At 40.6% G+C, this 14404-nt stretch overlaps 1 protein-coding gene and 1 long non-coding RNA gene across 4 annotated transcripts in view; one reads left to right on the top strand and one right to left on the bottom strand.

The window, feature by feature from the left end:
- LOC110493972 (phosphatidate phosphatase LPIN2) overlaps positions 1 to 11381 on the bottom strand; it is a 44014-nt gene extending 32633 nt beyond the window's left edge. The window contains exons 1-3 of one of the 3 annotated variants that reach the window (XM_021568607.3): positions 11060 to 11381; positions 3135 to 3335; positions 725 to 820 (exon numbers count right to left, since the gene is read on the bottom strand). In XM_021568607.3, the coding sequence (XP_021424282.1) occupies positions 725 to 820; positions 3135 to 3326 (288 nt within the window). In that variant the 5' untranslated portion in view covers positions 3327 to 3335; positions 11060 to 11381. Of the gene's footprint in view, positions 1 to 724; positions 821 to 3134; positions 3336 to 3792; positions 4012 to 11059 lie in introns of those variants that run through there. The other 2 variants (XM_021568608.3, XM_036949986.2) reach the window with 2 other exon arrangements.
- The window catches only part of LOC149975898 (uncharacterized), a 330618-nt gene that overhangs the window by 140203 nt on the left and 176011 nt on the right, over positions 1 to 14404 (top strand). The gene's annotated exons all lie outside the window — the stretch shown is intronic.

The raw sequence follows: 14404 nt of genomic DNA, 5'->3' as shown, positions 1-14404 counted from the left end.
CTGCATCATGGTATGGGTATGCTTGACATTGGCAAAGACCGGGGAGTTTTTCAGGATAAAATAAATGGGATGGAACTAAGCACAAGCAAAATTCTCGAGGAAACCCTTCCCCAGTCTGCTTTACACCAGACACTGGGAGAGGAATTTACCTTTCAGCAGGACAATAACCTACAACACAAGGCCAAATCTACACTGGAGTGATTTACCAAGAAGACAGGGAAAGTTCTTGAGTGGCCTACTTCCAGTTTCGACTTAAAAGTAGTCTTGAAAATCTATGGCAAGACTTGAAAACGGCTCTAACGATGATTGTAACAATTAACCTAATAAGACAAACTGCTGCCAAAGGTGTTTCTAACATGTATTGACTATGGGGGTGAACACTTATCTAATCAAGGTATATTAGCGTTTTATTTTTCATTCATCTTTAACAAATGTTAGATAATTATTCTTCCACAATGACATTACAGTATTTGGTGTAGACCATTGACCAAATATGACAAGTAAATACATTATAATCCCACTTTGTGACAATAAAATGTGAAGAGTTCCAAGGGGGGGTGTGAATGCTTATGATAGGCATTGTACATTGTCAATAAGCCAAAGAATAAACATAACAGGCTACATCACCTATCCGATTAGCTTAACACGTCTCCAAAAAGAGGTTAACCTCCACTAATGAACAGACCTATAGGATCAAATATGTTTTTTTTTAAACGGGACAAACCTCAAAGTCCTCATTTTCCTCCACAAAAAAAGCTTCTCCGTTGTCCCCCAGCTTCATTTGCAGGTAAACTGGCTCCCCGTTGATCTCAATGTCCACCTGCAACACAGTCACAGTCAATGTGTGTGTGTGTGTGTATGTTTAAGAGAGAGCGTGAAAAAGGGTGTCGATCATCTGTATGTGTATTTATCAGCTTACATACAGTGCCTTCAGAAAGTATTCATACCCCTTGACGAGCTTCACATTTAGTTGTGTTACAGCCTGAATTCAACATCTATTAAAATGTATTTGTTCTCTCACCCATCTACACATACCGTCCCATAATGAGAAAGTGACAACATGTTTTTAGAAATGGTAGAAAATGTATTGAAAATGAAATAGGGAAATATCTCATTTACATGAGTATTCACACACCCGAGTCAACAAGTTATATATAAAAAATAAATAAATAAAAATATGTTTTATAAAATCACCTTTGGCAGCGATTACAGCTGTGAGTCTTTCTGGCTAAGTCTCTAAGGGCTTGTGTAACAGTATAAGTTTAGACCGTCCCCTCGCCCATACCCGGGCGCGAACCAGGGACTCTCTGCACACATCAACAACAGTCACCCACGAAGCATCGTTACCCATCGCTCCACAAAAGCCGCGGCACTTGCAGAGCAAGGGGAACCACTACTTCAAGGTCTCAGAGCAAGTGACGTCACCGATTGAAACGCTATTTAGCGCGCACCGCTAACTAAGCTAGCCGTTTCACATCCGTTACACTTGGCACACCTGGATTGTACAATATTTGCACATTATTAGTTTTAATACATTCTTCAAGCTCTGTGAAGTTGATTGTTGATCATTGCTAGACCGCCATTTTCAAGTCTTGCCATAGATTTTCAAGCCGATTTAAGTCCAAACTGTAACTAGGCCTCTCAGGGACATTCAATGTCGTCTTGGTAAGCAACTCCAGTGTATATTTGACCTTGTGTTTCAGGTTCTTGTCCTGTTTAAGGGTGAATTTGCCTCCCAGTGTCTGTTGGAAAGCAGACTGAACCAGATTTTCCTCTAGGATTTTGCCTGTGCTTAACTCGATTCTGTTTATTTTTATCCCCCCCCCAAAAAAACCTAGTCCTTGCCGATGACAAGCATACCCATAACATGATGTAGTCATGGATTTGCCCCAAACATAAAGCTTTGTATTCAGTCCAAAGTCCATTCTTTGCCACAGTTTTGCAGCTTTACTTTAGTGCCTTATTAGAAACAGAATGCATGTTTTGGAGTATTTCTATTCTTCTGCACAGGCTTACATATTTTCACTCTGTCATTTAGGTTAATATTGTGGAGTAACTACAATGTTGTTGATCCATCCTCAATTCTCTCCTGTCACAGCCATTAAACTCTAAGTCAGTCACTATTGGCCGCATGGTGAAACTCCTGAGGGGTTTCCTTCCACTCCGACAACTGAGTTAGGAAGGACACCTGTATCTTTGTACTGACTGGGTGTATTGACACACCATCCAAAGTGTAATTAATAACTTCACCATGCTTAAAGGGATATTCAACGTCCAACAGTCCCCACTGTTCCATAAGGTGAATTTTTTACCTGCTATTTTAAATCTGATTCTACTGCTTGCATCAGTTACCTGATGTGGAATAGAGTTCCACGTAGTCATGGCTCTATGTAGTACTGTGTGCCTCCCATGGTCTGTTCTGGACTTGGGGACTGTGAAGAGACCTCTGGTGGCATGTCTTGTGGGGTATGCATGGGTGTCCGAGCTGTGTGCTAGTATTTAAACAGACAGCTCGGTACCTTCAGCTTGTCAACACCTCTTACAAAAACAAGTAATGAGGAAGTCAATCCCTCTTCTACTTTGAGCCATGAGAGACTGACATGCATGTCATTAAAGTTAGCTCTCCGTGTACTTTTAAGGGCCAGCTGTGCTGCCCTGTTCTGAGCCAACAGCAATTTTCCCAAGTCCCTCTTTGAGGCACCTGCTCAACTGAAGGACCTTACAGATAGTGTGCATTGTATGCATGTCATTCAAAAAAATTACGTTAAACACTATTATTGCACACAGAGTCCATGTAACTTATGTGACTTGTTAAGCACATTTTTTTTTTACTCCTGAACTGATTTAGGCTTGCCATAAAAAAGGGATTGAATACTTGACAGATTTTCATTTATTAATTTGTAAAAAATGTCTAAAAACATGATTCCACTTTGACATTATGGGGGTATTGTGTGTAGGCTACTGACAAAACACATCTCAATTTAATCCATTTTGAATTCAGGCTGTAACACAAGAAAATGTGGAAAAGGTCAAGGGGTGCGAACACTTTCTGAAGGCACTGTACATACACCCATCAGGTGTAGGCTACATCACACACTCCAGTCTTCTCCTTTTCCGTACTCTCCATTACTCACCACTTTTTCTTTGGAGCGCAGCACCCCCAGCTTGCCGAAGCGCACGTGGAATGGGGAGCACTGGAGGCTGCCGTCGGGCTGGCGCACCACAATGACATCGATGCCCCCCGTGAGCGTGGCTGGGTTCAGGCCCCGGTACAGCTCCTTCACCGTCACAAACACCGACTCTGCCAGCTGCCCCACGTAGTTCATGGTCTGGGACTGGAGGAGGAGGGAGAGATAGAGCAGGAGAGAGAGGAGTGTGGGTGGGGGGAGGGGGGGGAGAGAAAATGGGTCAAGGGGCAATTCTTGTCCAACGTTTACGCAATTCTCTACCAATCAATGTTCTCAATTCAAGAATACATGAGGCCTAATCCAGGCTCCGACTGCAAATTGTGTAACATGTTTTGAGACCTCATGAAAGGCAAAACAATATAAATGCAATTTGTCGTCATTCAATAACGAGGTAGGCTATACTCCTCTCTCTTCCTCCCTATAAGCTAAACTCCCATGGGCTACTGCAATATCGCTTTCACCTGATGTTTCTTCCCATGTGCTTTTACCTGGTTAAATCAAAACACAATTATCGAGCTGGACTACCATACAATCAACTTTTTACAATACCTAGGATAATATAGCCTAGTAGGCTATCCAAGTTTGTTGGCAGAATACAACATACATTTACCTTACCAGGATCATGTCCACTCTAAAATCTTGTCACGCTAAACCGAAATGCCAAGCAGCTAGCCTAAGTGTTTTAAACAAGCTTTCGTGACCCTTGGAATATGCGAGAGTGTTGATTAATTATTATAGGTTAAAGATCCACTGCTCTGAGAAAGAGCAAGGTCCATCATTACACACCCAACAAAACAATCTGGTGATGTAATTTCCTTTGACTACTCATGATGATGCATTGACCCACCTTATATGGAGTTCCTATTTATGGGGTTTCAAAATTCTTTCTATGCTGTTTTGTCACATAGATAGGTCTGAGGTTGTAACAGCGTAATAGGCTCTAGGCCTACAGAAAACAAATCAATATTGAGAGATGTTTTGGTACTCCTGATAGGCTACTTGCCTGAAATTCCCTGTAAAACAGCTTACCTAGGCCTAATTAGAAAATATGGGATTACATCAATTATTTATGACAACATGTAATCAGACTTAGTGACTTCAGAAAGTATTCATACCCCTTGACTTTTTCCACATTTTGTTGTGCTACAGCCTGAATTCAGTATTAAATGTATATATATTTTTGTCTCACCCATCTACACTCAATACCCCATAATGACAAAGTGAAAACATGTTTTTAGAAATGTTTGCAAATGTATTGAAAATGAATACAGAAATGTAATTTACATAAGTATTCACACCACTGAGTCAATATGTTGTAGAAGCACCTTTGGGAGCGATTACAGTCTTTCTGGGTCAGTCTCTAAGAGCTTTCCACACCTGGATTGTGCAACATTTGCCCATTATTCTTCAAGCTCTGTCAAATTGGTTGTTGATCATTGCTCGACAACCATTTTCAGGTCTTGCCATAGACTTCCAAGTAGATTTAAGTCAAAACTGTAAGTAGGCCACTCAAGAACATTAACTGTCTTCTTGGTAAGCAACTCAAGTGTAGATTTGGCTTTGTGTTTTAGGTTATTGTCCTGCTGAAAGGTTAATTTAATCTCCCAGTGTCTGGTGGAAAGCAGACTAAAGCAGGTTTTCTTCTAGGCTTCTGCCTGTGCTTAGCACCATTTATTTTATTTTTTTTATCCTGAAAAACTCCCCAGACCTTAACGATTAACAAGCATACCAATAGCATGATGCAGCCACCACTATGCTTGAGAATATGGAGAGGGGTACTCAGTAATGTGTTATATTGGATTGCCCCAAACATATCACTTTGTATTCAGGACAAAAAAAGTAAATAGTTTTGTCACATTTCTTGCAGTATTCTTGCAAACAGGATGCATGTTTCGGAATATATTTACTCTGTGGCGGCTTCCTTTTTTTCACTGTCATTAGGTTAGTTTTGTGGAGTAACTAAAATGTTGATCCTTCCTCAGTTCTCCTATTACAGCCAATAAACTAAGTCACCATTGGCATCATGGTGAATTCCCTGAGCGGTTTCCTTCCTCTCTGGCAACCATTTAAGAAGGTCGCCTGCATCTTTGTACTGACTGGGTGTTTTTATACACCATCTAAAGTATAATAACTTCATCATGCTCAAAGGGATTGTCTATTTTTTTACCCATCTACCAATAGGTGCCCTTTGTGAGGCATTGGAAAACCTCCCTTGTGATTGTGGTTGAATCGGTGTTTGAAATTCACTGCTCGACTGAGGGACCTTGGAGATAATGGTTTGTGTATTGTATGTCATAAAAAAAAATTATAAACACTATTATTGCACACAGAGTGAGTCCATGCAACTTATTATCTGGCACATTGTTACTCCTACACTTATTTAGGCTTGCCATAACAAAGGGGTTGAATGCTTATTGACAAGCAAGTTCAGCTTTTCATTTTTTATGAATTTGTAAAAATGTCAAACATATTTCCACTTTTAAATTACGGGGTAGTGTGTGTGGGCCAGTGACACAAAAATCTACATTTCATCCATTTTAAATTCAGGCTGTAACACAACAAAATGTGGAAAAAGTCAAGGGGTGTGAATACTTTCTGAAGGCACTGTAGCTTAGGCTACATTCTGAGTTGTGTCCAAGAGTGTCCTTTAGTCAAATCCATACTGGCAAACAGATTAGTAACATTGTAGAGAAAGGCACGAGGTCCAAAAAAAGCATGTTCAGCATACAGGCATTGACAAACCACAACATGATCATTAAATGTAGAGTCTATGATTCACAGTTAAACAAATCCCATAGCCTAGGCCCAAGGCTAATAAAATGTTAGCTTCTGCATTCTGTAGTAACCTCTATTGGAAGCGACCACATATTTAACAAGACTGAATTATGATCAAGCTACTACTTTTGAATGAAAACCACATATAAGATTTGAAGACTCTCCACAAAAACTAGGCACTATAACAAAACTAGGCCCAAATAACAAACAAACAAAACAGGAGAACCGAGCATTAATCGAGGCAAATTGGGCTGTTCTACTTTTATTTTGACGGGCCAGTGATGACAATAGGACTTCGAAAGGTGAAGGAGTAGCCTATCAGAATGTAGAAGAACAATAAAACAGGCTAAGGCTAATCATGGAGTCAGTGTACTGTCACAACAAAATGTTGAATGTGGATTAAAGTGACTTAAGAGGAAAGACAACAAGACCAAAAGTAAAATCTTGAGAAACATAGCCTCCCCAAAAGGACATGGCTAACAGGCCTTACCAACAGAGAGAAGTGAAGTTGTACTTTCCCCACAAGGCCTTGTTCCCTGGACCCCCCTTCCGCCATCAGTCACCCAAACTTCCTTCATCCCCCAGAATTCTTTATGCTCCCCAGAATCGGTCCACTGGCCCTCCAGTTAGCCCTACACTAGGCTACATTTTGGACACATAGGCTAGAAGACTCCAAAGCCACCTTAGTAGAACCGCGGATACTTTGAAAAGAAAAAGTCATTTTCAGCCCCTACAAAGTCCCGTCCCGTGGAGGGTTTTCTAATTGGCATATACTAGCCTAGCGTTAATAGTCTCTAGGCCCATGTGTTCTGAGCTGGAATGCAATATAGAAGTCTATGTGAGAGACCCAGTATATTCACTCACATCACCGCTCCCTCGATCACGAACACACACACACACATTAAGGCACGTATACACAATTCACACTTCCCCTCTCACTGCACATGACAGCCAGGCCAGCAGTTTCTGAAAAGCTTGGCTGATCTATTCACGAACACTCCGCTCTGCCCAACACGCAGTGAGTGACCAGTAACCCGGCGCACTCTGGGATTGACTGCTACTCGCCATTCGAAAAGAGACTCTAGCAACCATGACGCGTAACATCAACACTAGAATAAACGCTACCATTTATCAACAACAATTTCTTTTGGGGACTTGAAAGCGGTACTTTTGGGAACTTGAAGGGATATCCTTACATGAATAGAAAACAAAAAGGGTGAGTTGGTGCACAACGCACAAGGGGGTGAGGGAGGAAGTACAGTGTGGGTAGAGGTACACACAGTGCAATTGACCAAATAGCCTAACCATGCTGGTTCTAGAAGATACAAGTAGAGCAGGGCCGCTGGAAAGCTCCTGGGCTACAGCGATGATGGTGTGATTGTTTTCTTCTCTTTGCTCTGTCAGGCAATTCAAGTTGCGGTTGATATTATTTATTTTTAGCGATACATTACTTTGTAATAGAATCTGCGAGGTCAGCAGTAATGGAGGCTGGACATAAAGCCCACAATGGACAATTTTGTGTGGAGACAAAATGGAGGGAGTGCAAACTGAGTACAGTGGTGAGGGGAAAACTCCTGGCATTCGATATATTTCTGGAAAGCCAAGAGTAGGCCTATTATGTCATTGATATGTCTAAACATGATTAAGCTAGATGAACTGTAGTAACACTGCAATTAAGTTACTCAGATGTCTAGGAAAAATGGCCAGTATGCGAATGACTTGTGACTTTGGTGCTGATCCTTTTAAGCATTGGACAAAGCTTGCTATTACTACTTTTCCCGACGTGTCAGACTAAAACTTTCATTTTGATAGGCATGCATTGTAGCCAAGGAGAACCATTCCCTCAAAGTGGTAGAGATCATTTTAAAGGCAAACATGGCCAAAGGCAAAGAGACTCATCCCATCTGTTAGAAGCAAAATATACATCACTGGTTAGAAGCCAACTAATTAATCACTACTTGTTTTTGTAAGAAGTGTTGACAAGCTGAATGTACCGAGCTGTCTGTTTAAACTACTAGCACACAGCTCAGACACCCATGCATACCCCACAAGACATGCCACCAGAGGTCTCTTCACAGTTCCCAAGTCCAGAACAGACTATGGGAGGCGCACAGTACTACTTAGAGCCATGACTACATGGAACTCTATTCCACATCAGGTAACTGATGCAAGCAATAGAATCAGATATATATATATATTTTAAAAACTGCACCTTATGGAACAGCTGAGCCTGTGAAGAGACACACAAAAAGGTAGACACACATACAAGCTCACATACTCCACACGCATCTACATTGTAATATTGTTGTATGGTGGTATTATTCAATTTGTATTGTAAATATGTAGTGGTGTAATAATGTTGTATCTTTTGTTTCATATGTAAGTGCCTTAATGTGTTTGGACCACAGGAAGAGTAGCTGATGCCTCAGCAGCAGCTAATGGGTGTCCCTAATAAATACATTGTGTACCTCCAATGTCTTTTTTTATTTCACCTTTATTTAACCAGGTAGGCCAGTTGAGAACAAGTTCTCATTTACAACTGCAAGCTGACCAAGACAAAGCAAAGCAGTGCGACAAAAAAAACACAGAGTTACACATGGGATAAATAATCGTACAGTCAATAACACAATCGAAAAATCTGTATACAGTGTGTGCAAATGAAGTAAGGAATTAAAAATAATATGCCATAAATAGGCCAATAAATAGGCCAAGTAGCAAATACTTTGCCAAGTGGCAAAGTAATTACAGTTTGGCAAATAACACTGGAGTGATAGATGTACAGATGATGATGTGCAAGTAGAGATACTGGTGTGCAAAAGAGCAGAAAAACAAACAAATATGGGATGAGGTATGTAGTTAGATGGGCTATTTACAGATGGGCTGTGTACAGCTGCAGCGATCGGTAAGCTGCTCTGACAGCTGATGCCTAAAGTTAGTGAGGGAGGTATAAGTCTCCAACTTCAGTGATTTTTGCAATTTGTTCCAGTCATTGGTAGCAGAGAACTGGAAGGAAAGGTGGCCAAAGTAAGTGTTGGCTTTGGGGATGACCAGTGAAATATACCTGCTGGAGCGCGTGCTACGGGTGCTGTCAGAATGGTGTCGTCTGCGTAGAGGTGGATCAAAGAATCACCCGCTGCAAGAGCGACATCATTGATATATACAGAGAAAAGAGTCAGCCTGAGAATTGAACCCTGTGGCACCCCCATAGAGGCTGCCAGAGGTACAGACAACAGGCCCTCCAATTTGATACACTGAACTCTGAGAAGTAGTTAGAGAACCAGGCGAGGCAGTCATTAGAGAAACGAAGGATGTTGAGTCTGCCGATAAGAATATGGTGATTGACAGAGTGAAAAGCCTTGGCCAGGTCGATGAAGACGGCTGGTGGTTATGATATTGTTTAGGACCTTGAGCATGGCTGAGGGGCACCCGTGACCAGCTCGGAAACCGGATTGCATAGCGGAGAAGGTAAGGTGGGATTCTAAATGGTTGGTGATCTGTTTGTTCACTTGGCTTTCGAAGACTTCAGAAAGGCAGGGCAGGATGGATATAGGTCTGTAACAGTTAGGGTCTAGAGCGTCTCCCCCTCTGAAGAGGGGGATGACCACGGCCGCTTTACAATCTTTAGGAATCTCAGACGATACGAAAGAGGTTGAACAGACTAGTAATAAGGGTTGCAACAATGGCAGAGGATAATTTTAGGAAGAAAGGATTCAGATTGCCTAGCTCCAGCTGATTTGTAGGGATCCAGATTTTGCAGCTCTATTAGAACAATCAGCTGTATGGATTTTGGTGAAGGATAAGCAGGGGGGGGGGGGGGGGGGCAGTTGCTGTTGGCTGGGGTTGGGGTCGCCAGATGGAAAGCATGGCCAGCTGTCGAGAAATGCTTATTGAAATTCTCGATTAGCGTGGATTTATCAGTGGTGAAAGTGTTCCCTAGCCTCAGTGCAGTGGGCAGCTGGGAGGAGGTGCTCTTATTCTCCATGGACTTCAGTGTCCCAGAACTTTTGGGAATTAGTGCTGCAGGGTGCAAATTTATGTTTGAAAAAGCTAGCCTTTGCTTTCCTAACTGATTGTGTATTTATTTTTTGAAAGGGGCATGCTTATTTAAGATGGTGAGGAAAGCACTTTTAAAGAACAACCAGGCATCCTCTACTGACAGGAGGTCAATATCCTTCCAGGAAACCCGGGCCAGGTCGATTAGAAAGGCCTGCTTGCCTTTGTGCTACATCATTGGTTAGAAGCCACCTACTCACAGTGTGTACCTCTGACGTATGTGCTACTAGCATGCATCTGACGTGGACTTAGAAAATAAAGACCATCATGCATGACATGACCTGTAAAAAAGGTGGAGGTGGCATTTGCCAGGATAAAAGTACGAAAACGTATACACTCACTACGGTAAGTTGCTCTGGATAAGCGAGTCTGCGAAATGACTATGTACATTTGATTCCAATATCCTAGCAACAATGACTTTGCGATAGTTTATTACATTTAGAGATGGGCCAACATTCAAAGTTTGGATCAAACAAACGACTAAAATGGGCATATTCAGTATTTTAATTAGATTCATTCGTCTCCAGGGGTTTTTAATAGAAGTTAACCTTGAAAGCATTACGCAATTTACTTTGGACACTGCTCCAATAAGACGCTACTTCGAATGTTGAACCATTTCAAGCCAGACTTGAACACTGACGCCAGTCAATTGGTTTGTCACATTGTTTCAGCGAGACTAAACGCGCAGTTCCATGTTATGATGACCAAAACCCTTTATGTTCAAAATAGTTTACGTTCCGTACTTATCTATAGTTTTCAAACCAAGTGCGTAGCTAAAAGCAGTTGGTGGTGGGTTAGCAGCTAGCCAGCCATCATAGGTGTCAGGGAATTAATATTCTTGACATCAACAACACGATCAACCAAACTCTCCCGTTCCTTGCGACGTGGCTGGCTGACATGGCTACTATTAGGTTCGCTTCACAAAAATAAACGTATTAACTCTATTTAAAATAAAAATACGATTATTTCGCACATTCTCTTTCTATCCATTTACATGTAATGTTTAATTAACGATACAGTAACTATCGTTTATTTGATCTTACCTACAAACGGAGTTCCACAAAATGATGCTTCCTACTCCAGGCGCGTGCGCACACTATTCTCTATGGAACAACATGCAAGTCAGCGTTTGAGTGGTACGCTGAAAGTAGCCGGAAGTCGACAAAATAAAATCGAGGTTAGAGGAGGTACGTATGCACCAGGAGTCGGAAGTTGGCCAAATTGCCAACAGCCTGCCAAATTTGATGGTGGCGGGAAACATCGCGGAAACTCAAGCGGATTGTGAATCTAATGGCGGTAGAATCAAGGACAATTAGTGTATTGTCCGAAATTCTTCTTGAAGAATCAATTTGAGCTATCCAAACTGGTGGAGAAAGTGATGGGTAACGTGAAGGCTGTGAGGAAAACGAGAGGTGGGCTTGATTTGATTTGTTTTGTTGTACTTCAGCGGATCAGAAGGAACTTGTTGCTTTTTATATATATATATACAATTGTCCATTGTATATTATTCATATATACTTGTGTTCCCACATGTACTTCCTGTATTGATTTGTTGTTAATAATAATAAATATATACATATATATATGTGTATATATATATATATATGTGTGTGTGTGTGTGTGTATATATATATATATATATATATATATATATTTATTATTATTAACAACAAATCAATACAGGAAGTACATGTGGGAACACAAGTATATATGAATAATATACAATGGACAATTGTATATATATATAAAAAGCAACACAAGTTCCTTCTGATCCGCAGAAGTACAACAAAACAAATCAAATCAAGCCCACATTTATTTATATATATATATATATATATATATATATATATATATATATTTATTATTATTAACAGCAAATCAATACAGGAAGTACATGTGGGAACACAAGTATATATGAATAATATACAATGGACAATTGGGCTAGAGGGTTCAATATCACATTACACAAGGACTTTAAGGGACATACATGCACTTATAATTCTAACAGCTTTTTTGTTAGTAGAGTATTTAATTGTCTTAAAATACAGTTAAATTTATTTTTTGTAAGGTAAGAAAATGTGTTTTTTTGTTTGTAAATTTAAAATAATGAAATGAATTACATAAAAATGTTTCAGCTTATTTCTATCGTAGGTAAAGAATCCAAGCAGTACATCTCTCCACAATAGTGTAAGATCTTCATAAATGTGTTCAATTATAAATCTACTGATGTCTTGCCACAGTTTTCCTACATGAATACAATGCCAAAAAAAAGATGCTACACTGTTTCTGGGTGGTCATTACAAAAGGAGCAGTTTTAGTTGATGTTTTCCTTAAAATTATTCATATAGTGGTTGGCAGGATAATATTTATGAATAATTTTAAAGGAAACTTCCTTAATTTTGTTAACAAGTAGGTACAGTGGGGCAAAAAGGTATTTAGTCAGCCACCAATTGTGCAAGTTCTCCCACTTAAAAAGATGAGAGGCCTGTAATTTTCATCATAGGTACACTTCAACTATGACAGAGAAAAAAAATCCAGAAAATCACATTGTAGGATTTTTAATGAATTTATTTGCAAATTCTGGTGGAAAATAAGTATTTAGTCACCTACAAACAAGCAAGATTTCTGGCTCTCACAGACCTGTAACTTCTTCTTTAAGAGGCTCCTCTGTCCTCCACTCGTTACCTGTATTAACGGCACCTGTTTGAACTTGTTATCAGTATAAAAGACACCTGCCCACAACCTCAAACAGTCACACTCCAAACTCCACTATGGCATAGACCAAAGAGCTGTCAAAGGACACCAGAAACAAAATTGTAGACCTGCACCAGGCTGGGAAGACTGAATCTGCAATAGGTAAGCAGCTTGGTTTGAAGAAATCAACTGTGGGAGCAATTATTAGGAAATGGAAGACATACAAGACCACTGAAAATCTCCCTCGATCTGGGGCTCCACGCAAGATCTCACACCGTGGGGTCAAAATGATCACAAGAACGGCGAGCAAAAATCCCAGAACCACATGGGGGGACCTAGTGAATGACCTGCAGAAAGCTGGGACCAAAGTAACAAAGCCTACCACCAGTAACACACTACGCTGCCAGGGACTCAAATCCTGCAGTGCCAGACGTGTCCCCCTGCTTAAGCCAGTACATGTCCAGGCCCGGGAGAATGTCATATGGTCAGATGAAACCAAAATATAACTTTTTGGTAAAAACTCAACTCGTCGTGTTTGGAAGACAAAGAATGCTGAGTTGCATCCAAAGAACACCATACCTACTGTGAAGCATGGGGGTGGAAACATCATGCTTCCGGGCTGTTTTTCTACAAAGGGACCAGGACGACTGATCCGTGTAAAGTAAAGAATGAATGGGGCCATGTATCGTGAGATTTTGAGTGAAAACCTCCTTCCATCAGCAAGTGCATTGAAGATGAAACGTGGCTGGGTCTTTCAGCATGACAATGATCCCAAACACACCGCCCGGGCAACGAAGGAGTGGCTTCGTAAGAAGCATTTCAAGGTCCTGGAGTGGCCTAGCCAGTCTCCAGATCTTAACCCCATAGAAAATCTTTGGAGGGAGTAGAATGTCCGTGTTGCCCAGCAACAGTCCCAAAACATCACTGCTCTAGAGGAGATCTGCATGGAGGAATGGGCCAAAATACCAGCAACAGTGTGTGAAAACCTTGTGAAGACTTACAGAAAACGTTTGACCTCTGTCATTGCCAACAAAGGGTATATAAGTATTGAGATAAACTTTTGTTATTGACCAAATACTTATTTTCCACCATAATTTGCAAATAAATTCATAAAAAATCCTACAATGTGATTTTCTGGATTTTTTTTTTCTAATTTTCTCTGTCATAGTTTAAGTGTACCTATGATGAAAATGACAGGCCTCTCTCATCTTTTTAAGTGGGAGAACTTGCACAATTGGTGGCAGACTAAATACTTTTTTGCCCCATTGGTGGCAACATCCAAACTTTTTTCCAACAGATATTATCAATAAATCCATTCCAATAAGCCATTCCAATAAGGTATAGATACAACATTCTGCTGAAACGAGGTTCGTATCGCTCTGTTGTTGAATGGACCAAAAGAGAAACAAATCTTTCCTACTGATGAGTCAACAGGTTCAAAAGAAGGTAGGCTCTGAGGGTCAGGTCTTGACACGTTCCTGAATAATAAAGCAACACCTGAGGGAATGGCATCTAAAACAGTTGCAAAATCTTTAGGTGTTACAGGGACCTTGTAAAGTGATAAGAATTCCTTATAACTGAGTAAAAGACCCTCTGCATTTACGAGTTGGCACACCAATAGGATATAATTTCGGGACCAATATTCTAAAAAACAAAGAAGTATTTTTTTATACAATATATCCCGATTATTCCAT

This window comes from Oncorhynchus mykiss, chromosome 17 (assembly GCF_057628025.1).
Source record: "Oncorhynchus mykiss isolate SJ-2025 chromosome 17, ASM5762802v1, whole genome shotgun sequence".
Classification (NCBI taxonomy): Eukaryota; Metazoa; Chordata; class Actinopteri; order Salmoniformes; family Salmonidae; genus Oncorhynchus; species Oncorhynchus mykiss.
The sequence above is the reverse complement of the archived record's forward strand: the minus strand, read 5'-3'. Positions and strand labels throughout refer to the sequence as shown.